General features: G+C 41.6%; 1 protein-coding gene across 1 annotated transcript in view; it reads left to right on the top strand.

The window, feature by feature from the left end:
• LOC124553563 (neuralized-like protein 4) overlaps window positions 1–23,282 on the top strand; it is a 282,401-nt gene that overhangs the window by 146,696 nt on the left and 112,423 nt on the right. The window contains exons 18-19 of the mRNA XM_047127409.1: window positions 1,100–1,226; window positions 10,750–10,924. Coding sequence (XP_046983365.1) covers window positions 1,100–1,226; window positions 10,750–10,924 — 302 coding nt within the window. The remainder of the gene's footprint in view (window positions 1–1,099; window positions 1,227–10,749; window positions 10,925–23,282) is intronic.

Here is a 23,282-nt window from a genome sequence, read left to right as displayed (position 1 = left end):
CAGAGAACATCAGAAACGTGGCAGCGGGAAGAAAGTATCGTGCGAGCGAGGGTCGTACTCGCAACTGGCAACGAAACAAAACGTGGCTTTGAGAAATAAACGGTAATCGCCAAACATTTCACGGCCGACAGGCGTAGTGACCGAACCTCGAAAAAGTCTCGGCGATTATGTAGAGGAGAAGCGACAGTACGGATCTGGAGAAATGTGCCAACTCTGAACGACGGCTTTAGCAAAGAACTAGGCACAGTCAGTTTCAAAGCTAGCCCGGGAGCAGTCTGTCGAGTGTTTTCAGTTGAAACGGAAGTGTCTTCCAGAGGTAAACTACTGTCGCTCAATGGCTTACGGGCAGTTAGGAGGAAAAAGTAGTGTATATTCACAGATACGTGATAAATTTGTGCCGTGAACATTCCTACGTTCTATTGCAATCTGTAATGCGCATCGAAAGGGGAATCCGGCGTCACGATAACAAACTGGTGGCAGTGAGAAGCATATGTGTACAGTGGCGTGTGTAACGGGCGATAGGTCAAAGCTGCAATCTTACACGATATTTAAGAGGAAAACTACTCCAGAAACATCAGTGAACGGCAGGTCGGTGAGAGCAAATCCCGAAGAGTGGCCGGACAGTGACCTCGCGGTCGACCGGCCAGTGCACGTTTGGCAGTGTCTCCTTGTGTGTTGCTGAATTTATGTAACGTGCCAGTCGTGGAGAACTCCTGTGGACATACACCGGGAAGGTGTGTGACAAAGTGAGGAAAAGGGAAAACTGATTCAGTCATTGTTCTTGAAGAGGCCGGGCATCCATCCTGAAACCACCAGACGGGCATGCATGAAAATCAGGCATTCAAAGCTGTGCTTAAACAGCAACACACGCAACGAGTGACACACACACACACACACACACACACACACACACACACAGCACAAAAACAAATTAAAGCCAACTCCACATAATTCAGTCACACCAATTATTTGTGTATACACGGTAATGCAGAAAAACAACATTACGTTCTGGTCACCTTAATGTTACAAGTCTGATTTTCGTGAAGCTCTGAAACCCCCAGCAGCTACGTAACCGGGTCGGTGGCTTTTCATTTCCCAGGTTTGGTGCCGTCAGCGGGAAGAACGTGGTACTGCGGTCCGGCGGCACAGTCGCCACCCGACTGCGTGGCTACTCGCACGCCCTCGTGTTTTCTTCCGACCCCCTTGAACCCGACGAAACATTCGAGGTAAGTTTCTCGTAAAATTTACGAGCGCCGATCCGTTGCTGTAAATATGAATTATTATGTTACAGACAATCCGTGTATATTGAGCTATCTCACAGAATCTTCTCTCACTTTTTAACCCAGTCTCCATTTCCTCGAACAAATTTTTCCCCACCGCGTAGTAAGTTGTAAAATTCACCGCAGTAGAAGTTACGACGACAACGACGAACGAATCGTCACCGATGCGAATGACTGGTGGCCGACGCTGAATAGAAATGTACATTTCCTCTTTGCGTATACAGCAGGTTTGTCAGTGAAGTCGATAAGGATCTGGCTGCGCGCTCTGGGTCTACGGTGACTAAAACAATTAGAAGTCTTCGGTAAAAAGTAATATATTGTACTTGACTGGTCGTACAGGAGTCTTTGTAGTCAGGAGGAATATAATTACAAACAGAGAGTTACAGAGGCATCAAATAGACCGTACTTTAACTGAGCACCTTGTTACAGGTTGCTTCCTATCAGCTGAAGACTCTACTACTTTCCTACTCGACGTCCCGAGTGAGAGTGGCCGAGCGCACGCTAGAGACTTGTCGCGAGCTGCAGAGCGACGCTGGTCTCGACTCGCGGGTCCGGCGATACTAGTACGGACCGCGGTCGATAACTGCGACCCCTAAAGAGTGTGGTACCGAACGTCGGTACCGCATTCCTCCCCCGCAAGTGCGGCTTACGACTGCCGGGTGGAGGGCCCCACACTGACGTAGTTGAGGAGGTGGGGAGCCCGGCTGCAGACGAGGCGTGCCCACCCGCACCCTGCCATTCGGACTGAGGGCAGGCAGGAAATGCCTCGAAACTACTCCAGGGTGCGACAATTGGTCCTGTCACGGTCGCCAGTTGATGTGGTTAATAAAAAAGAACAGAAAAAAAAGAAAAGGCTGAAAATGTGGGAAGAAATGGTGAATAAAAAGGGGGTTTTAAAATCGTTAATGACCTTGAAAAAGGGAAAGAATGAAATGCAAATCGGACTTCGTGATTCAGAAAAGCTATTGTCGGGGTGGTCCTTGTGGCGTTTCTGAGCAAAAGTCAAACCAATTTCCACAACAAAAATTATTTGAAAAGAACAGAGAATAACAAAATGTGATTAACAGGGGGAAATGGCATAGATAAGGGTTCATTCATTACCGTGTTAATATGTCTTCTTTCGTGCGGTGTTCAGGTCTTGTTCTCCAACAATCACCTGCTTCATTTCTGCATGAAAAAGTCGTAGTTGCTCCAAAATCTTGTAGTAAATTTCATCCTCCAGGAATTACTATGTATACAAATTAAAACTGTCTTGATCTTGAATGCAATATATTTTACGGCTGCTTCCATCCTCCAAATTTCATACAAGCTTCCACAATACTATATGTCTGCACACGAATAAGTTTTTACATCTGAATCGTACCAAGATTAGCGAATAAGTTAAATTAAGCTTTCGCTCACAAGTGACAATAGCGGGTAGAAAACAAAAGGGGTTACAATTTTAGTACCTTCATTTTCTTATATATTTTCTCTGCCGTCGAGCCCTTGTACCACTGCGACAGTATAATTTATATCTGAGGGAACGAGTGTAGCGCGGCGAGATTCAAAGTCCCGCTACATTTTTATTGTGCCTATCGTGACTCGGCATCTCCGCTATATGGTGAGTAGCAACTTTCCTTCTCTGGTATTACTACTAGTTGTTTCTTTTCCTGTTCCACTCACAAATAGAGCGAGGGAGAAGTGACTGTCTGCGTGCCTCCGCATAAGCCCTAATTTCTCGTATCTCATCTTCGTAGTCCTTACACGCAATGTACATCGACAGCAGTAGAATTGTTCGGCAGCCAGCTTCAAATGACAGGTCTCTAAATTTTCTCGATAGTGTTTCTCGAAAAGAACATCACCTTCCCTCTGGGAATTCCCATTGGAGTGCCCGAAGCATTGCTGTAAGACTTACGTGTTGTGTTCCTTTGTCATATCATTTTAATCATATCAGCTTCTTAATTTGCTCTCATTTTTCTTCCTATCATTTTTTTTCCATTTGAAATATTTGTTCGTGTGATTTTAATCAATCTTGTGTAGTAATTTTGATTTAATTGCTTTCGCTGTATCATCCTATTTTTTCATCCGTTTTATTGCAGTCATTGTTTCTATTCCTCATTTTCCTTGAATTATGTTTTACTTATAATACCTTATTTTGTTTAAATCTTCATCTCCCGTATTGGAATTTAGGCTATGTTTTTAATATTTGTATGATGATACCCTCCCCCCCCCCCCCCCCCCCCCAAAAAAAAGGATGTTTTGTAATGGAAAATACATTTTTGACACTATTGGACAGTCAGTATAAACAGATTATTTTGTCCTTTTTTTTTTTTTTTTACTAGTAAATCTGCATCTTCAGATATTTAAATATTATAATAAATAAGTATAATTAAATTCGCATTCCCAAAAATTCTGAGTGTAGAAAGGATGGTATAAAGAAAAAATGAGAACAAATGAAAAAAATCATACAGTTTTTAAAATGTGTCAAAGGAATAGAAATGAAAAGCTAGATTTATACCAATTCTTTGAATAAAAATAATGATCGATGTCATTTTGATAAATATTTAGTGGTAAAAAAATTTAAGGCACCTGATGAGATTTGAACCCTTGACTGTGGAGACATTACCCTAACCATTACTCCATGCAACCAGTCTACATAATCCTTCTCTTTTAGCACTTTAGAGTCTCACATAAATTTCCCAACTTTTTTCTGTCGATTACTCACAAAAGAGAACTCACCAGGTTGAATGGCTGCTGGGTGTGATACCTTAGCTCTTAACCGACGTCATCGTATAGGTGGTTTCAAAAATGTTGGACTGACGGCTGGGGCCTCTCCTTGTAAGAATAATACATATGGAGGAGCAACGTGTGCTTCTCAAATCAGTTCAAAAATATACCTCACTTTTTCAAAATTTGTAGTGCAGCCTCTCTTCAACTGAGTGGCAAGAAAAATATCGGACCACAGCTCATCCACTACAAATAACTTCTGCTTGCCCTCTTGTGATCCGCCACAGCCTGCCTGCAGAAACTCACAATAAGATGCAGCTCCATTCACAAAAACGTGCACCACATTGGCTGCCAAATGACAAGCCGACTGCCTCAGTACACTCCTTCCTCGTAACTGCCAGTTTCCAGCACTCTCTTTCCTTCCTTCCAGTTCAATGCACCCTCATTGCACCACCAGACCCTAGTCATTCACTGGCAGATATATCCACTGCGAAGGTCACCAGTGACACGTAAATACCTCCCACATAACAGGGGTATCGAAATAGACAGGGGAGTGGTCAGAAAAGATGACAGAGATGTTCCCAGTAATTATGTGCAAAAATATGTAAACAAAAAGAAAGGAGGCTGTCCAGGTTGTGGAAAAAAAGACAGGCCACACCCACCTACAAGAAGGGCAGTAAAAGTGATCGACAGAACTACCATCTAGTATCCTTGACATTAATTTGTTGTATGATCTTGGAACATATCGTGAGCTCGAACATAACGAGATAACTTGAACAGAATGACCTCCTCAGTGCCAACTGGCAGAGATCCCGAAATCGTCGATCGTGTGAAACCCGACTTCCCCTTTTCTCACATGACATACTGAAAGCTTTGGATCGAGGCAGTATTTCTTTATTTCAGAAAAGCATTTGACTCTGTATTACACCTACACTTAACTGTCAAAAGTACGATCTTGTGGGGGTACCGAGTGAAATTTGTGACTGGATTGAGGACTTTTTCGTAGGGAGGATGCAGCATGTTATCTTGGACGGAGAGTCATCATTAGATGTAGAAGTAACTTCAGGTGTGCCCCAGGGAAATATTGTTGGGACCCGTGCTATTCGTGTTGTACATTAATGACCTTACAGACAATATTAATAGTAACCTCACGTTGGTTTGCAGATGATGCACTTATCTGTGAAATAGTGCAGTCTGAAAGAAGCTGAAGGAGTTTTTTGTCTGATTTTGATAAGATTTCAAACTGGTGCAAAGAGTGGCAATTTGCTTTAAATGTTCAGAAACGTAAAATTGTGCACTTAAGAAAATGGAAAAATGTTGCATGGTATGACTATAATATCAATGAGTCACAGCTGGAATTGGCCAACTCTGTGGAATACTGTAGAAGTACGATCAGTTTACAAAGGAGATTGCTTACAAATCACTCGTGCGATCCATCCTACAATAGTTCTCAAATGTATGGGGCCCGTACCGAATAGGACTAATAGGGGGTATCGAATGTATACAGAGAAGGGCAACAGGAATGGTCCCAGATTTGTTTGACCCGTGGAAGAGTTTCACAGTGATACTGAAGGAACTGAACTGTAAGACTCCTGAAGATAGATGCAGATTATCCCCACAAAGTCTATTAACTAACTGTTAAGAACTCGCTTCAAATGGTGTACCATAATCTGCTACGTACACTGTGTGATGAAACGTATCTGGACATCTGGCTTGAAAATGACTTAAAAGTACGTGGCATCCTCTGTCAGTAATTCTGGAATTGAATATGGTGTTGGCTCATCGTTAGCCTCGATGACAGCTTCCGCTCTCGCAGGCATACATTCGGTCGGGTATTGGAAGGTTTCTTGGGGAATGGCAGCCCATTCTTCACAGAGTGCTGCTCTGAGGAGAGAGATCGATGTCGGTCGGTGAGGCCTGGCACGAAGTCGGCGTTCCAAAACATCCCAAAGGTGTTGTATAGCATTCAGGTCAGGAGTCTGTGCAGTCCAGTCCATTACAGGGACATTGTCGTGTAACCACTCCACCACAGGCCAAGCATTATGAATAGGTACTCAGTCGTGTTGAAAGATGCATTCGCCATCTCAGATTTGCTCTTCAACAGTGTGAAGCAAGAAGGTGCTTAAAGCATCAATTTAGGCCTAAGCTGTGATAGTGCCACGGAAAACAAGGGGTGCAAGCCCCCTCCACGAGAAACACGACCACACCGTAACACCACTGCCTCTGAATTATACTGTTGCCACTACACAGGCTGGCAGATGACGTTCACCGGGCATTCGCCATACCCACACCCTGCCGTCGGATCGCCACACTGTCTACTGTGATTCGTCACCCCATACAATATTTTTCCACTGTTCGATTGTCCAATGTTTACGCTCATTACACTGAGACAGGCATCATTTGGCATTTACAGGCGTGATGTGCGGCTTATGAACAGCCACTCGACCTTGAAATCCAAGTTTTCTCACCTCTCGCCTAACTGTCGTAGTACTTGCAGTAGATCCTGATGCAGTTTGAAATTCTTGTGTGATGGTCTGGATAGATGTCTGGCTGTTACACATTACGACTGTCGGCGGTCTCTGTCAGTCAACAAATGAGGTCGGCCTGTGCACTCTTGAGTTCTACATGTCTCTTCACGTTTCCACTTCACTATCACATCGGAAGCAGTGGACCCAGGGATGTTCAAGAGTGTGGAAATCTCGCATACAGACGTATGACACAAGTGACAGCCAGTTGTCTGACCACGTTGGAAGTCTGTAAGTTCCACGGAGCACCCTATTCTGCTCTCTCACGATGTCTAATGAATACTGAGGTCACTGGTATGGAGTACCTGGCAGTAGGTGGCAGCACAATGCGCCTAATGTGAAAAACATATGTTCTTGGGGGTGTCCAGATACTTTTGATCACATAGTGTGTCTCACACAAAGAGATAAGATTAGAATAATTAAACACACACACACACACATACACACACAGAGAGAGAGGCATACAGTCAGTCATTCTTCCCGCACTCCGTATGTCAACGGGATGAGAAGAAAGCCTAATAACTGGTACGGTAGGATATACCCTCTGCTGTGCATTTCCCAGTGATTTGCAGAGTATAGATGGAAGTACAGATATACGAGGTGCATTCAAGTTCTAAGGCCTCCGATTTTTTTTCTCCGGACTGGAAAGAGATAGAAACATGCGCAATGTTTTAAAATGAGGCCGCGTTCATTGTCAATACGTTCCAGAGATGGCAGCACCGTACAGCAGATGGAATTTTACCGCCAGCGGCGAAAATGAGAACTGTTTTAAATACTTAAAATGGCGATGCTTTCCTTACTTGAAACGCATGCAATCATTTGTTTTCTGAATTTGCGTGGTGTGAATCCAATTGAAATTCATCGACAGTTGAAGCAGACATGTGGTGATGGAGTTATGGATGTGTCGAAAGTGCTTTCGTGGGTGCCACAGTTTAATGAAGGCAGAACATCGTGTGACAACAAACCGAAACAACCTCGGGCTCGCACAAGCCGGTCTGATCGAGAAAGTGGAGAGAATTGTTTTGGGGGATCGCCGAATGACTGTTGAACAGATCACCTCTAGAGTTGGCAATTGTGGCAATTCTGTGGGTTCTGTGCACACAATCCTGCATGTCGACCTGAAAATGCGAAAAGTGTCATCCAGGTGGGTGCCACGAATGCTGGCGGACGACCACATGGCTGCCCGTGTGGCATGTTGCCGAACAATGTTGACGCGCAACGACAGCATGAATGGCACTTTCTTTTCGTCGGTTGTGACAATGGATGAGACGTGGATGCCATTTTTCAGTCCAGAAACAAAGCGCCAGTCAGCTCAATGGAAGCACACAGATTCACCGCCGCCAAAAAAATTTCAGGTAACCGCCAGTGCTGAAAAAATGATGGTGTCCATGTTCTAGGACAGCGAGGGCGTAATCCTTACCCATTGCGTTCCAAAGGGCACTACGGTAACAGGTGCATGCTACGAAAATGTTTTGAAGAACAAATTCCTTCCTGCATTGCAACAAAAACGTCCGGGAAGGGCTGCGCGTGTGCTGTTTCACCGAGACAACGCACCCGCACATCGAGCTAACGTTACGCAACAGTTTCTTCGTGATAACAACTTTGAAGTGATTCCTCGTGCTCCCTACTCACCTGACCTGGCTCCTAGTGACTTTTGGCTTTTTCCAACAATGAAAGACACTCTCCGTGGCCGCACATTCACCAGCCGTGCTGCTATTGCCTCAGCGATTTTCCAGTGGTCAAAACAGACTCCTAAAGAAGCCTTCGCCGCCGCCACGGAATCATGGCGTCAGCGTTGTGAAAAATGTGTATGTCTGCAGGGCGATTACGTCGAGAAGTAACGCCAGTTTCATCGATTTCGGGTGAGTAGTTAATTAGAAAAAAAATCGGAGGCCTTAGAACTTGAATGCACCTCGTGGAATTGACAGACACATATCAGTATGTGGGACTTGGTGACAGCTGTTGGAACCCCACAGCAGAGAGTGAGTTTCGTATCAGATCTACACCTCAGAATATGTGGTACACAACTATTTTTTATGTTTTAATTAGAATTAGGAAACTGGTGGAGGGAATGGAAAGGGTGGAACAGTTAAAGAGGAGTGAGGGAGGGGGAAAACCTGAGGGGTACTGGCAGAGGGGAAAGAAAGGAGGGATGTATGAGCATAACAGATCTGCAGTCGGTAAAACACCTGCGTAAAAAGGGTCCTATTCTAAAATTATAAGATTTTCCCTCCTTCTTTTCAGTTTGTAGTGTAAGGTCATCTTTGGAATCCTTGTTTCTCCCATCCATTCCAGATGTTTCTTCCAGTTTTGTTTGTTTTTATGTTCTTCTGTCTTGTGATTTACTGCAAAAATATTCAGTTTTCGGCTCATATTTTCATTGGGAATCCTGTCTAACTTTGTGCAACCTTCCACTGCTCGTAAAAATATCGTTTGAGCTGGTCGAAGATAGCTAAAATGCTTCCTCCTCGTAACCCGGGAGTCTCTGTCGTACAGCAGAACACGTACAGCCGTCACGTCGTAGAACATCAGTTTTGTCTCTCTTCGTGTGCTTTTTAATGTTCCACTTACAGTGGTATGTAGTTTGATACATGCTTATTGTCACTGAAATTAGTACAGCTTCCTAGCTAACCGAAGTGCTGAACTCATTCGAAAATCTTATATTCAATCACAGGTTCGTTTTGGACTGTGTTATTTCCCGTGGGATCCTACTGGTGCAGTTTCATTTACTATTGCCTTAAAGTTACATGCATGTAAATTGAGTTTCTCTAGTTCATCTTCAGACTTTGTCATTAGTACAATGTTGTCAGCATATAATAGTGTGTTAATATATTTACTGTTTGGAATACAGATCCCTTCTGGCGCTATTCCTTTCTATTTTCAGGTAACTTCGTCTATAAAAATAATCGGAAAAGAATACGCGATATGTAATTTCCTGCAAGCTCTGTCCGTCCACCCTGTCTAATGCTTTTTCAAAAGCTATGAAAGCCAGACAGGTCAGTAAATTAAATCCTCTGCTTTCCGGTATAATTTGTCACACAGTAAATATATTATCGCTGCGTGACCTGCCTCTTGTGAAGCCACTTATATGTTCTAGAAGCAAAACTTCAGTAATAATCTTTAATATGTTGTTTAATACATCTGAATATAGACTGAGGCGACAAGTGCGATACGAACATATGCGGATGGCGGTATCGTCGGGTACACGGGGTATGAAAGGGCACTGTGTGGGTGGAGCTTTTCTGTAATATGAAGTCCGATTTGCATCTCATTCTTTCCTTTCTCCATGGTCATTTACGATTTTATAACCCCCCTATTATTCACCATTTCTTCCCACCATGGTCAACCTTTTCTTTTCTTTTCTTCTCTTTTTCATTTTCTTTTTTTTATTGACCACTACATCTTGGTCTGATTAAGACATAAAAACTTATTGATGTGCAGACATATAGTATTGTGGAAGCTTAAAATGCATTGCATTCAAGATGAAGATGGTTTTAATTTGTAGACATTAGTAAATTTTGGAGCAGCTACAACTTTTTCATGCAGAAATGTAGCAGCAGATCGTTGGAGAACAAGACCTCAATGCTGCACGAGAGAAGACATGTTAACATGGTAATGAATGAACTCTTATCTACGCCATTCCTCCCTGTTAATCTCATTTTGTTATTCTCTGTTCTCTTTCAAATAATTTTTGTAGTGGAAATTGGTTTGACTTTTGCTCAGGAACACCACAAGGACCACCCCAACAACAGCTTTTCTGTAACGCGAAGTCCGATAGCTTTTCTGTAACGCGAAGTCCGATAGCTTTTCTGTAACGCGAAGTCCGATTTGCATTTCGTTCTTTCCCTATTCACCATTTTTCTCACATTTTCAACCACTTCTTTTCTTTTCTTCTCTTTTCTTTTTTATTAACCACTACACTATCGTACACCTTTCCTAATCTGAGAACATTGTTGTTTGTATTCCATTATCATTGTTCCCTGTTGGTTCTTGTACATATTGTACATTATCCTTCTGTCCCTTTAGCTAACTCGTACTATCCTCAGGAGTTCAAGCATCTTATGAAGAAGGTTTAAAATGAAAGTAAACACACATTTGGCGCATGCGCTCTCTCTCTCTCTCTCTCTCTCTCTCTCTCTCTCTCTCTCTCACACACACACACACACACACACACACACACACACACACACACACACACACACAGACAGAGTGTGCAGAGAACAAACTTTGTGTGTCAGATCTGCTTGCGCGAGCTGGCCCCCCACTGGTCGGGCACCGTGCGGCTGGGTGTGACGACGCTGCTACCCACGATGTCCGCATCCGGCTCCGGCTCTGGATCTGGATCCGGTGGTCCCGGCTGCCCGCCTGTCGCCGCCCTGCCGGCGGTCAGCGCCGACACTTGGTACCTCATACGTGAGTGCGGCTCTAATATATTCGGATATTTGAGAAATGTTGTTTGTTATACTCTTCCTGGTACGTCCACAACTGTTGCTAAAATTTCACATGATTGAGTCTGCACCAGTTGTAACTGGCAAATACTCTATTTTGATAAAATCGTACACACAACCTGAGTCTCACAGTGTAAATCCCAACTTGCAGTGCTACAAAATGCACGGGAAACGGAGAGTCGTAGTATATAAAATTATTAGGTTGGTGGATAACTTTGTAGCATTTTTGTTTTTGCATGTCGGTATTCTGGTTTACATTTTCTCATTTGGAGTGCCGAGTGGAGAAATCGGAACAGTTCTGACATTTTCTTCTGTTTGTGTTTGATAGAGAGGTGACAGTCAGGGACACCCGGAAACATTTGCGCCGTGTGTGGGGGTAATGTCACTGGACAGAGCACAGCCAGAAAATGGTTTTCGCATTTTGAGGAGGTCATTTTGACGTTAGTGAATTTCCACCTTCAGGAAGACCTTTGGGGCTTGACAGAGGTTGTTTAAATGCATTAATTGACAACGATTAACGTCATTGTACTCGAGAACTGGCAAAACTGATTGCGTGTGATCCTTCCACCGTCGTGCGACATCTACGTGGAGTGGAGAAGGTTGAAAAATCGAGGTTTTGTTTCATTTTGTTTCAGGGCGCAAAAACAACTAGTGTCGTATGTTCCCGTGTGGAAACTGTCAAACGCGAAGACAGAGAGAGGAGTTAAAAACGACTACACATCGATCCCGATCGACGGAAGAGAAGACAGCTAAAAACGGGGACGCACAGAAGGGTCTATAAAATACAGAGAAGCAGAGGTCCGGAACTAAAAATTAAATGTCCTTCATCATATTGCTACAACAGATAAAAAGTAAAACACAGTCGACAGCCAGTGCGTCGTTTGCTAAAACGACTGATAACTTACTGAAAATCACAACAGTCAGTGGGTTTCCGTATGTCCACTTCTCGTCGCTCTTCGCCAATTGGCTCTCGAACGACACCGACCGTTCGTCTTGTATTTCATTATCGGTGATGAGAAATGGTGTCTTTATGCTGAGGTAAGGTAAGGGAAAGAAAGGAATGGTCGAGTGCAAACAAAGCAGAAACTTCCCTTAGAAAGGCCTGTGGGCGTCTGCAAAAAGTAATGGTACATATCTGGCAGAACAGTGACTGTGTGGTGTACTACGAATTGCTTTCCCGAGGTGTAATCGCCACTCCTGACATTTATTGTCGACATAATCCGAGAACGACGACCGGGAAGACTGCGTGAAACGACACTACTCCACAGTAATGCCCGCCTGCATTCTGATAGACTGGCAAGAAACACCGTACGGGATTCGGGTCGAGAAGTCATTCCGCATCCACCTTATTTGTCCGATCGTGCGCCCTCGTAGTTTCACCTCATCTGTCCTCTATCCGATAGTCTTCAAGGAACTTTCAGTCCAGACGAAAATTCGCTCTGTACATCGTTCGAGTGTTCACCTCAAAACTGCACAATTTCTACAGTCGTGGAATCGAAAAGCTACCCCAGCATTGACAGACTGTTGTAAATAATGAAAGAGAATATATTATTGATGTCTAAAGTCACTGTTACGTGTACTGTGACATTTACTAAACTCGTGCAAAAACTCCGTGAAATTATGGACCGAACTGACAAATTAAATTAAAAGGATCCGTACAGAGGTGAACGTCAAGTCGTACTTTAATTGCGTCTGAGAAAATTGTAGAAGTGATGTAAAAATCTAAATTTATCGAGTAACATCCCAAATCCTGTGTGGGTGAGGTACGAAGAGGTACTCAGACAGACAGTACCGCACCAGGTAAATGGGACGAGACCGAAAGAGCGGGACCGAATCAGAAAATAAACACTCGTCGCCAGACTAATGCAAACCTACGAACAAACTGCGAATAGCCAGACGTGCGGCACAGGCGTAAGGAACCGAAATGGAGATGTAAACGTCACAGAGCCCATTTGTGAGCCTGAAAAGCAGCTTACCGCGTAAGTGACCGGCCCGGTGCACACCGAGGATGCCCGGCGAGCCCATTCGGGAGACTGCAGTGTGAACTGCGGCGAGGCACCTCAGTACGCGTACACGTCGTAGAGCGGCTGCCCCTAGGAGTAACCCTGAGGGCGGGAGGGGCGACCGGAGAAATCGTAGCTGACACCACAGCCACTATCCACATTTTCTCCCGAATGCCTCTCGCCGGTAATAATACTGTCGTACGAATGGCGTTAGCTGAGATAGGCCTGCTACGGAGCAGACAATAAAAGCACAACGAGCAATGTATAGTGCAGTTGTTAGGAAATAAAAATAATAAAAATGTGTAATGAAATTGTCCGGAAATAAAAGTAATAAAACCATACTACAAAACATGAGAGACCAAACTGACACACCACAAACTACAGATAATGGTGCAATCTAACATTACGAGTCAAGACAGCTGTAACGGAACTTGAATAGCGTAAAGTTATCGTTAAAAACGCACGCCGCGCGATTTGTTATGATTTGGTCGGTCATAATAGTAGTAACATGCTTTTGAATACAATTAAAATATAACGGCGATACCTGTTTAGCATTATTGGAAATAATATGTAATAAATTAATGATAAAGGTAGCCGATCCTATAAGAAGAGGTAAAATTGGGCATATTAAGGTGTTTTGCTTTATATCGACTAAGCCGATGATACGGCGTCTTTTTTTTTCCGTTTACTCTTAGAAGAAAAAAAAGAAAACCAGTAACGAAGTGCTATTTGTGCATTGTGAAAAATATAGGGGCGAATTTTAAATAGCTACAGTGTATAATCAGACTAACAAATGGACATTCAGTTACGCGAAATAGCAGACAGTGAAGTGTGGTCATTAAATTGAGTACACCTACAGGGCGGTCAATTCCAGGATAAGTCTATTCGCGTCTCACGAGGCACGCGGTATTGAGACCGGTTTTTTTTATTATATCACGGAGAGCGGGCTTCAATTTATAAAAAGGAGAAAAGCTGTATCATTATCATTGACTGTTGGTGTTATGCAACCAAAACTGTTCATCAAAGGGTTTCGGTGAATGAGTGGTGAATGCGAAATGAAACTGTGAACGAAGTTATGTTAAATAAAGCAGAAGAGACAAGACAGTTTGGTCGTATCTGTTATTATTCCATAAACCGTAACATGTACTCTCGTTGTACGAAGCCTTTATAGACGATCGTATGACAATTTGCTTTGAAGGGATCTCGTTACGAGTTAAGTTTTGGGGACCTGGTCAACAGGGGATAGTTCTAGATCTTAACTACTGCAGCTATTCTGGAATCAGGTGCTACCGTGACCGTTGTGTGTTGTCTATGACTTAAGGTCATCATATCTCATGCTCTAAGATTGACGCGCCTTTCCTCTTGGTATAACGGTGTCTCACGGTAACCACAACAACGCCGACGGCGAAGGAAGATACGGTAGAAGTGGCGCCACAACGTGGGGCTCGATCGAGGAGGATTGCTCCATCGAGTCGAGTGTCATCCGGATTCACGAACCCTCGAGTTGGAAAATATTGTAGCAGCCAGTGAGTCTGTCCAATGAAAGAGGTATTCTTCAATAATCGCTAAAAGTGAGCGATACTACCAGGTATGATTAAAATAACTGTATAATTATAAAAAAAAAGGAAGTTGAGACTTGTGATTTCGGAAGATAAATATATATAAATACATAGTGAAAATAAGTGTATGTCTTGGTAGTGAATAATCATGTCAAAACGAACGAAAAGAATACATGATAATGTGCAGTTGAGTAGAGTAATGAGTAGAGAGAGAGAGGAAAGTGAAGAGGAAAGGGATGATGCATCCCATGAGCTCAATGTGGGACAGGAGACATGTACAGATAATAATACAGTTATTGATTTAGAGCCGTTAGGAGATTCAAATACAATGATAAGTAAGGTAAGCAGCGTGGGAGAACATAAAGATCTTGAGGTTTCGGAAGTAGATCAGCAAGTTTATCCTCAAAATGGAAATATTAATCAAAAAATATTTGATATGCTGGTATCAATAAATACTCAAATGGGTGTAATGAATGGAAGACTTGGTTCACTAGAAAAATATGATAAGCAATTAAAAGAGGACAATCAAAAGTTAAATGAAAAATTTGAGGCCAAATTTGGTTCATTAGAAGTTAAAATGGATTCTTTGGAAAGCAAACTGAACACCTTTGATTATAAACTGGAAAATACTAAGAAAGAATTAAAGGCGGACTGGGAAACTCAATTAAATGCGAAATTTGGAGAACTAGATGTAGAGTTTTCTAACACCTTAGAAAGGCAGTATAATAATTTAATGGGAAAACTTCATGACGTAGAAAAGAAATATGAGGTAGTTTCGAAGAGTTATGATGGCCTGTCCAATAGGATGGATAAGTGTGAAAGCAGCTGTTGCAATGCTAGAGCACAGATAGAAGAGCTTTCGAAACAAATAGTCGAGTTTGAGTCTGATGCTCGTAAGGGGATTGACAAGTATTTAGTAGATCAAACTAAAAGACTTGACGAAGATCTAACTGAATGGATAGAAATAAAAGGAAATGAAATTGTAGACAAGGTTAAGACTACTATTGGATCCCAGCCAAATGAAAATATCAATGAGCACCTGAGTAGAAATGATGAATTAATTAAGCTCTTCACTAGCGAATTTCAGAAAATAAAAGACAAAATAGTTGATGAGTTACCTAAATGGCAAAAGGAAACCAATCATAAATTGGCGGAGTTAGAACGAAAGTCATCACAAAATTTGTTGACAGAGGACGAACGTTCGGAGAATAGGTCGAAAAACAACCGAACATGTGATAATACGAAGTACAATTGTGGTGAAAATTTGCATTGGGAAGTTGATGATTCGGTTGGTAAAGATGAAGATTCTTTTGGTCAGCGAGGATATTTGTCTTCTTTAAAGGTGGAGAACAGCATTTTTAAAAGTAGACAATTCCCAACATTCTCCACTGAAAAGAACAACCTGCATCCGAAAATCTTTATCAATAATTTCAAAAGAATATTTCCGCGTAGCTGGTCAGAACATGACCGACTTCAATTTATAGTATCCAAAATTACCGGAGAAGCCGCATTATGGGCTGCCGAAGTAAGTGAAAGTTGCCATACTTGCGCTGAGTTTGAACAACTTTTTTTGACTAAATACTGGTCGTCGAGTAAACAAGAGAAATTAAGAAAAGAGGTTTACCAACCTGAGTATTTTAACAGTAAAAGGAGTACTTTAAGGCAATATTTTGAAAAGTACATAAATAAGACACGTTATTGGAGTGATCCAATTTCTCACAAGGAAGTGATCAGAATTTTGAAGGGAAGGTTGCCCATAAATATACGTGAAAAGTTAATAAATGTTCCTGACCACGATGTAGAAAAATTCTTGTCGGTGATTGACTCTATAGATATGATTATGGAAGACGCAAGACAAATGAGTAGTAATCAAATGTCGACTCACACTCATAGTAATACGAATAATTATAATAATAATTTAACGTATGATAATAATAATACCGAAAACCAGGTCAAACCCGCATCACAGGAGCGTGGACAATCTTCATCCTATGGTTGCAATAAAAACAATGATTATAATAAATATAGAAGAGATACTTACTGTGCTAGAGGTAAACCTCGATATGGTGACGCGAATGTGCATAGTAGTGATATTAATAAGAGTAACAGGTACCCAAGTGATGAACCCAATTGCATTCGACCTTGGGAAGATAATTTGAAGCATAATGTTCATCGGCAGGATGGAACAAATGCCTCGAGTCGTCATCCAGCACAAGGAGTTATACCAATGGGCGAAGGAGCCTCCAATGTGCGACGGGGTGAATACCATAATTCGGATCGTACTGTACGGATTGTGGAAGTTCATGAACCCCCACCGATGACTCAGCGAGATAGATTAAACTAATACCAGTCACCAAATGCCTTCCTAGGATGACTGGAAAGGAGAAGGAAGGCAGGCAGGCATCAATTTGAAGTGAGAGTATTAAGATATAATAATGATCAGGATATAAGGAATGAGTTAATTGAAGAAAAACCTGAAGTTTCTAATAAATGTGGACAAATTTTACAGGCAATAATTCCAACAAGTATAAGTAATGTTGATGTTGAAATATTAATTGATACTGGAGCAACTATTAGTGTCATGACGTTGGACTGTTTAAAACAGATAAGCCGAGGGGTAAAAATGCCCACTTTTCCTATCACAGGATGTACCGTGTCTGGCGCGTTCAGCGCAAAAATGCAAAAAGTTGTGAAACAGGTACGTGTTGACGTTACAATACAGGGGGCTCAAATAGAAAGTACATTCCTGGTTGTTCCTAAAATGACAGTACCATGTATCTGGGGTTTGGATTTTTTATGTGAGACAGGTGCAATCATTAATTTAGAGAAAGGTGAATGTATATTTAATTCAAATGGTAATGTTTTGACAGCCACCCTGAGAAAGGGCCGAGTAATTCCAAATCAATTGTGTATGAATCTAATGGTAAAATATGTCAGTATTGATTATGAAAATGTGTATGATATATGCCTTATTGAATGTTCTGAAGAAATGATGGATAAAATGTCATTGCAGGAAAAGGTGTTAGAATCAGAATATTTATCTGTTATCCAAAGGGATGAACTGTACTACTTGTTGGAAGCATATCAGTCAATTTTTAGTAAACGTCCAGGTATAATAAAAGACTTTGAATACCATATAAAGACGTATGCACATAAACCCTTTTGTCGTACTTCCTATTCTATCCCATGGACAAAGAAAGAAGTAGTCAGAAAGGAAATCAATAAAATGTTAGAACGGGGTATTATTGAGCCCGCAGATTCTGAATATTGTAACCCTCTTGTGGCGGTAATTAAACCCAATGGTGACATCAGATTGGTGTTGGATGCCAGAGAGATCAATAAGATCATTATACCTGTACAAACGCGACCGGAGAACCTAGAAGAGTTAGTACAAAAGTTTTATGGTGCCCGCTTCTTAACTTCTTTGGATATGCGTAGTTCATATTGGCAAACTAGAATATCGAAAGAATCTAGAAAATATACTGCATTCGTTTTTCTGGGCCGAAGTTACCAGTTTACTGTCATGCCATTTGGGTTGAAAATAAGTGGTGGTGTTTTCATATCGGCATTAGATACCGTACTGGGCAGAGACCTTTTGAATGTAGTTACTTTATATGTGGATGATTTGCTAATTGCTTCTGAAACTTGGGAGGAACATTTGGACTTATTAAGAAGAGTTTTTGCGAAATTTTTGGAATACGGAGTTACTGTAAATTTGAGCAAATCCAAGTTTGCTCATAACCAATTGAAATTTCTTGGACATATAATCACTCCTGAAGGGATAAAACCAAATCCTAAAAAGATGGATGCGATTAACAGATGTGCTTATCCAAAGAATAGAACGGAATTAGTCATTTATCGGCTTAGTTTCATTTTTTCGACGATTTTTACCCAATCAGTTAGGAAGCCAAGACTGACTGTTACGGCTGTTAAGAAAAAATGTCATGTGGGAGTGGAATTCCGAATGCACGCAAGCTTTTGATAACATCCGCAATGCTTTGACTAATGCTCCACTGTTACATCATCCGAGACTTGATCAAGATTTTTATATTGCTGCGGATGCTTCTGAAACAGGATTGGGTGCCACTCTTTTCCAGATGGACAATCCAGAAGATATCAGTACCATCAAGATAATTGGGTTTGCCAGCAGAACACACTCTAGCTGTGAACGTGCATATTGTACTACTGAATTGGAAGTACTGGCCGTGGTCTGGTCACTTAGAAAGTTTCGCTATTTTGTATATGGAAAGAAGATCATTGTATTCTGCGACCACAAAGCTTTATCTTTTATTTTAACAGGAAGGATGTTCCATTCACGTTTAACCCGGTGGGCCTTGCTACTGCAAGAATATGATATTACGCTCAAATACATCAGAGGGAAAGACAACATCATAGCCGATGCTCTTTCAAGATTACCGAAAAGAAGGAATGCTGACGAGTGTGAAGAACGGACTATTGACTTTAAAGTCATGAATTTATCAAGGCAATATTGTGAGAGGCAGATTTCACAGCTATCTCGAAGTCTTCCACAACTGCAAGGAGATGATAAGTTGTGGAAAGCCATTAGGCATGCTGTTGAAAGCAAAACGCTAAGTCACTCTCAAGAACAGTATCAATTAAAATCCGGAATATTGTATCGGAGGAAGGATGAAGATGATGTTTGGAAAGTTTGTGTTGCAAATAAATATTTAGAATCACTAGTATGGTACACTCACTTGAATTGGGGTCATTTTGGTGCCGCTAAATGTACAGCCAAAATAGCACAATACTGCTATCATCCAAATTTGGGACGTATAGCTACAAATATTATTAAGAAGTGCAAAATATGTCAGAAGGCGAAACCCATAAACTATTGTCGGAAGATAGAATTACATCCTATCATCCCACAACAACCTTTAATGTTGGTGTCATGTGACGTCTGTGGGCCATGTCCCATGACACGTGGACGGTTCAAATGTGTATTGGCTTTCTATGATCTCTTTTCAAAATATGTGAAATTATATCCTTTGAAAAATCTCCACGTTCGACCCATGTTACGCAAATTTATCAACAACTATATAACTGAGCTTGGCAAACCTATAATGATCTTGACAGACAACGCTGCTTATTATACAAGCAAAGTATGGAGAGACACTATGAAAGAACAAGGAATCCGGCACATTTACATCTCAAGATTTTACCCTTGTGGAAATCCGGTTGAGAGAATCTTCCGAGAGTTGAACCGATTTTTACGGACGTACATACCCAAACAACATTATAAATGGATCGATTGGATTTATGAATTTGAGAAAGTGTATAATGACTTACCACACTTATCGACAGGTTATTCACCTAACCAAATAGTATTTGGTGAAAGTATTGTGCCAGAATGGATGAAGAAATTACCTGCAATAGAACAAAAGATTACCAAGAAAGAAGATATGGTGAAGAAGGTCTACGAAAACCTGAAGCATCGAGCACAATTGAGAAAAACCCGTTTTGATAAAAATGTGAAGAAAGTAGTCACATATGATGTAGGAGAAGAAATTTTATTGAGAAATCACCCAAAAGCATCAACCAGGAGAAGACTGAATAAGAAATGGCAATATTTATATACAGGTCCATATAAAATAATGAAAATACCTCATGAAGGGAGCTACCTCCTGGCAGATTGTGATACTGATGTAATTAAAGGCTTGTTCCCTCACATAGACCTGAAGAATTATTATCAATAATGAGCAAAATATAGATTCAAGAAACACTGAATGATACCAAGACTACACTCAGTGGACTAAATAAAAGCACCAGTGGATAAATACGTACTTATACTAACTTACAAAGAAAATTAAAGAATGTACCGATGATTTCCATGAGATACCTTCTCGGTATCAGCAACAATGACGACGCTGAAATACGATTTATCCTCTCACTGAACGACGAGGATGGATGATTTGAAAGTGGAATTAAGAGGAAAAGAAAAGGACCAAATCCTCTCTGGTTAAACAAGTGGCATGATAAGGGTTTTGGCCTGGGATGCCAATCGTCGAACCCGGCTGTGATCCCTTCCTTGCACAGTCGGTTGAAGAACTGAGGGCTTCATCCAAGAAAAAAAAATGTGGTGTGAATATGAAGTGATTAGTGCGAAGTGTTTCTAAGACAACCTATAAACAAATGTGGAATTTAGTTAAGGGCATTTTGTCTAGGCCCGTTAACTCAACTTAAATATTGTAGAATGTATGTACTGACTTGTTGAGTGAATCTGAGAGTGAGTGCATTCACCGAAACAAATACCCTCTCCTGTCAGAGCACACAAAAAAAAAATAAGCCTGTTCTGTCTGGAACCCTCTTCAAGACATCACAGTCTGGGGGGCCGTGTAACATTACGAGTCAAGACAGCTGTAACGGAACTTGAATAGCGTAAAGTTATCGTTAAAAACGCACGCCGCGCGATTTGTTATGATTTGGTCGGTCATAATAGTAGTAACATGCTTTTGAATACCATTAAAATATAACGGCGATACCTGTTTAGCGTTATTGGAAATAATATGTAATAAATTAATGATAAAGGTAGCCGATCCTATAAGAAGAGGTAAAATTGGGCATATTAAGGTGTTTTGCTTTATATCGACTAAGCCGATGATACGGCGTCTTTTTTTTCCGTTTACTCTTAGAAGAAAAAAAAGAAAACCAGTAACGAATTGCTATTTGTGCATTGTGAAAAATATAGGAGCGAATTTTAAATAGCTACAGTGTATAATCAGACTAACAAATGGACATTCAGTTACGCGAAATAGCGGACAGTGAAGTGTGGTCATTAAATTGAGTACACCTACAGGGCGGTCAATTCCAGGATAAGTCTATTCGCGTCTCACGAGGCACGCGGTATTGAGACCGGTTTTTTTTATTATATCACGGAGAGCGGGCTTCAATTTATAAAAAGGAGAAAAGCTGTATCATTATCATTGACTGTTGGTGTTATGCAACCAAAACTGTTCATCAAAGGGTTTCGGTGAATGAGTGGTGAATGCGAAATGAAACTGTGAACGAAGTTATGTTAAATAAAGCAGAAGAGACAAGACAGTTTGGTCATATCTGTTATTATTCCATAAACCGTAACATGTACTCTCGTTGTACGAAGCCTTTATAGACGATCGTTATGACAATTTGCTTTGAAGGGATCTCGTTACGAGTTAAGTTTTGGGGACCTGGTCAACAGGGGATAGTTCTAGATCTTAACTACTGCAGCTATTCTGGAATCAGGTGCTACCGTGACCGTTGTGTGTTGTCTATGACTTAAGGTCATCATATCTCATGCTCTAAGATCGACGCGCCTTTCCTCTTGGTATAACGGTGTCTCACGGTAACCACGACAACGCCGACGGCGAAGGAAGATACGGTAGAGCAAGATACATAAAATATATTAATAAAATTAGTTAATTGAATATAAGAGAGGGAAACATTCCACGTGGGAAAAATATATCTAAAAACAAAGATATGTAAGTTACCAAACGAAAGCGTTCGTATTTTGATAGACATACAAACACACACACAAAATTCAAGCTTTCGCAACCCACGGTTGCTTCATCAGGAAAGAGGGAAGGAGAGTGAAAGACCAAAGGATGTGGGTTTTAAGGGAGAGGGTAAGGAGTCATTCCAATCCCGGGAGCGGAAAGACTTGCCTTAGGGGGAAAAAAGTATAGGTATACACTCGCGCGCGCGCTCTCTCACACACACACACACACACACACACACACACACACACACACGAGTTTGCCCTTCAGTATATCCTCTCTTCCCGTTACCCACCAGGCCTCAACCTCCGCTAATTTCAAGTTGCCGCCGCTCATACCTCACCTCTCATTCCACAACATCTTTGCCTCTGTACTTCCGACTCGACTGACATCTCTGCCCAAACTCTTTGCCTTTACATATGTGTGTGTGTGTGTGTGTGTGTGTGTGTGTGTGTGTGTGTGTGTGTGTGTGTGTGTACACCTGTCCTTTTTTCCCCCTAAGATAAGTCTTTCCACTCCCAGGATTGGAATAACTTCTTACCCTCTCCCTTAAAACCCACATCCTTTCGTCTTTCCCTCTCCTCCATCTTTCCTGATGAAGCAACCGTGGGTTGCGAAAGCTTGAATTTTGTGTGTGTGTTTGTGTGTCTATCAAAATACCAACGCTTTTGTTTGGTAACTTACATATCTTTGTTTTTAGATATATTTTTCCCACGTGGAATGTTTCCCTCTATTATATTCAGATAAAATTAGTTAATTGGATAGGCAAAAAATCTACTTGGCAAGGGGTGGCAGAACACACACATAAGACTGTCGCGATTGGTGAGCTTTCGGAGCCGGTGGCTCCTCCTTCGTGCAGAAGGGTTGGAGGGGAAGGAAGAATAAAAAAGGATACTTATGGTATGGTAAGTCTCCCCTGATCCTCGGTTCTGGGTGACTTCCCTGAAGCCTGCTCCTTTTTCTAGACCTCTTCCATCCTGTTCCTTCACCCTTCTTCCATCCCCTTCAACTTTTCTGCCTGAAGAAGGAGCCACCTGCTACAAAAGCTCGCCAGTCGCGACAGTCTTTTACGTGTATGTTCTGCCGCCGCCTGCCGAGTAGATTTTTTTGTCTGTCCGATTAAATAATTTTATCAATAATTGAACGATTTCGTTGTTAGACCAAATATGCCGAGTATGTCGTACCGAGAATAGAAGGCAGTGGACGCAGGTAGCCCAGCGCGACATGTGAGTTGACCTACATAATTACAATTCAGTACATCTCCTGTAACA

This window comes from Schistocerca americana, chromosome 11 (assembly GCF_021461395.2).
Source record: "Schistocerca americana isolate TAMUIC-IGC-003095 chromosome 11, iqSchAmer2.1, whole genome shotgun sequence".
Classification (NCBI taxonomy): domain Eukaryota; kingdom Metazoa; phylum Arthropoda; class Insecta; order Orthoptera; family Acrididae; genus Schistocerca; species Schistocerca americana.
This window is presented reverse-complemented; position numbering and strand designations above follow the sequence as displayed.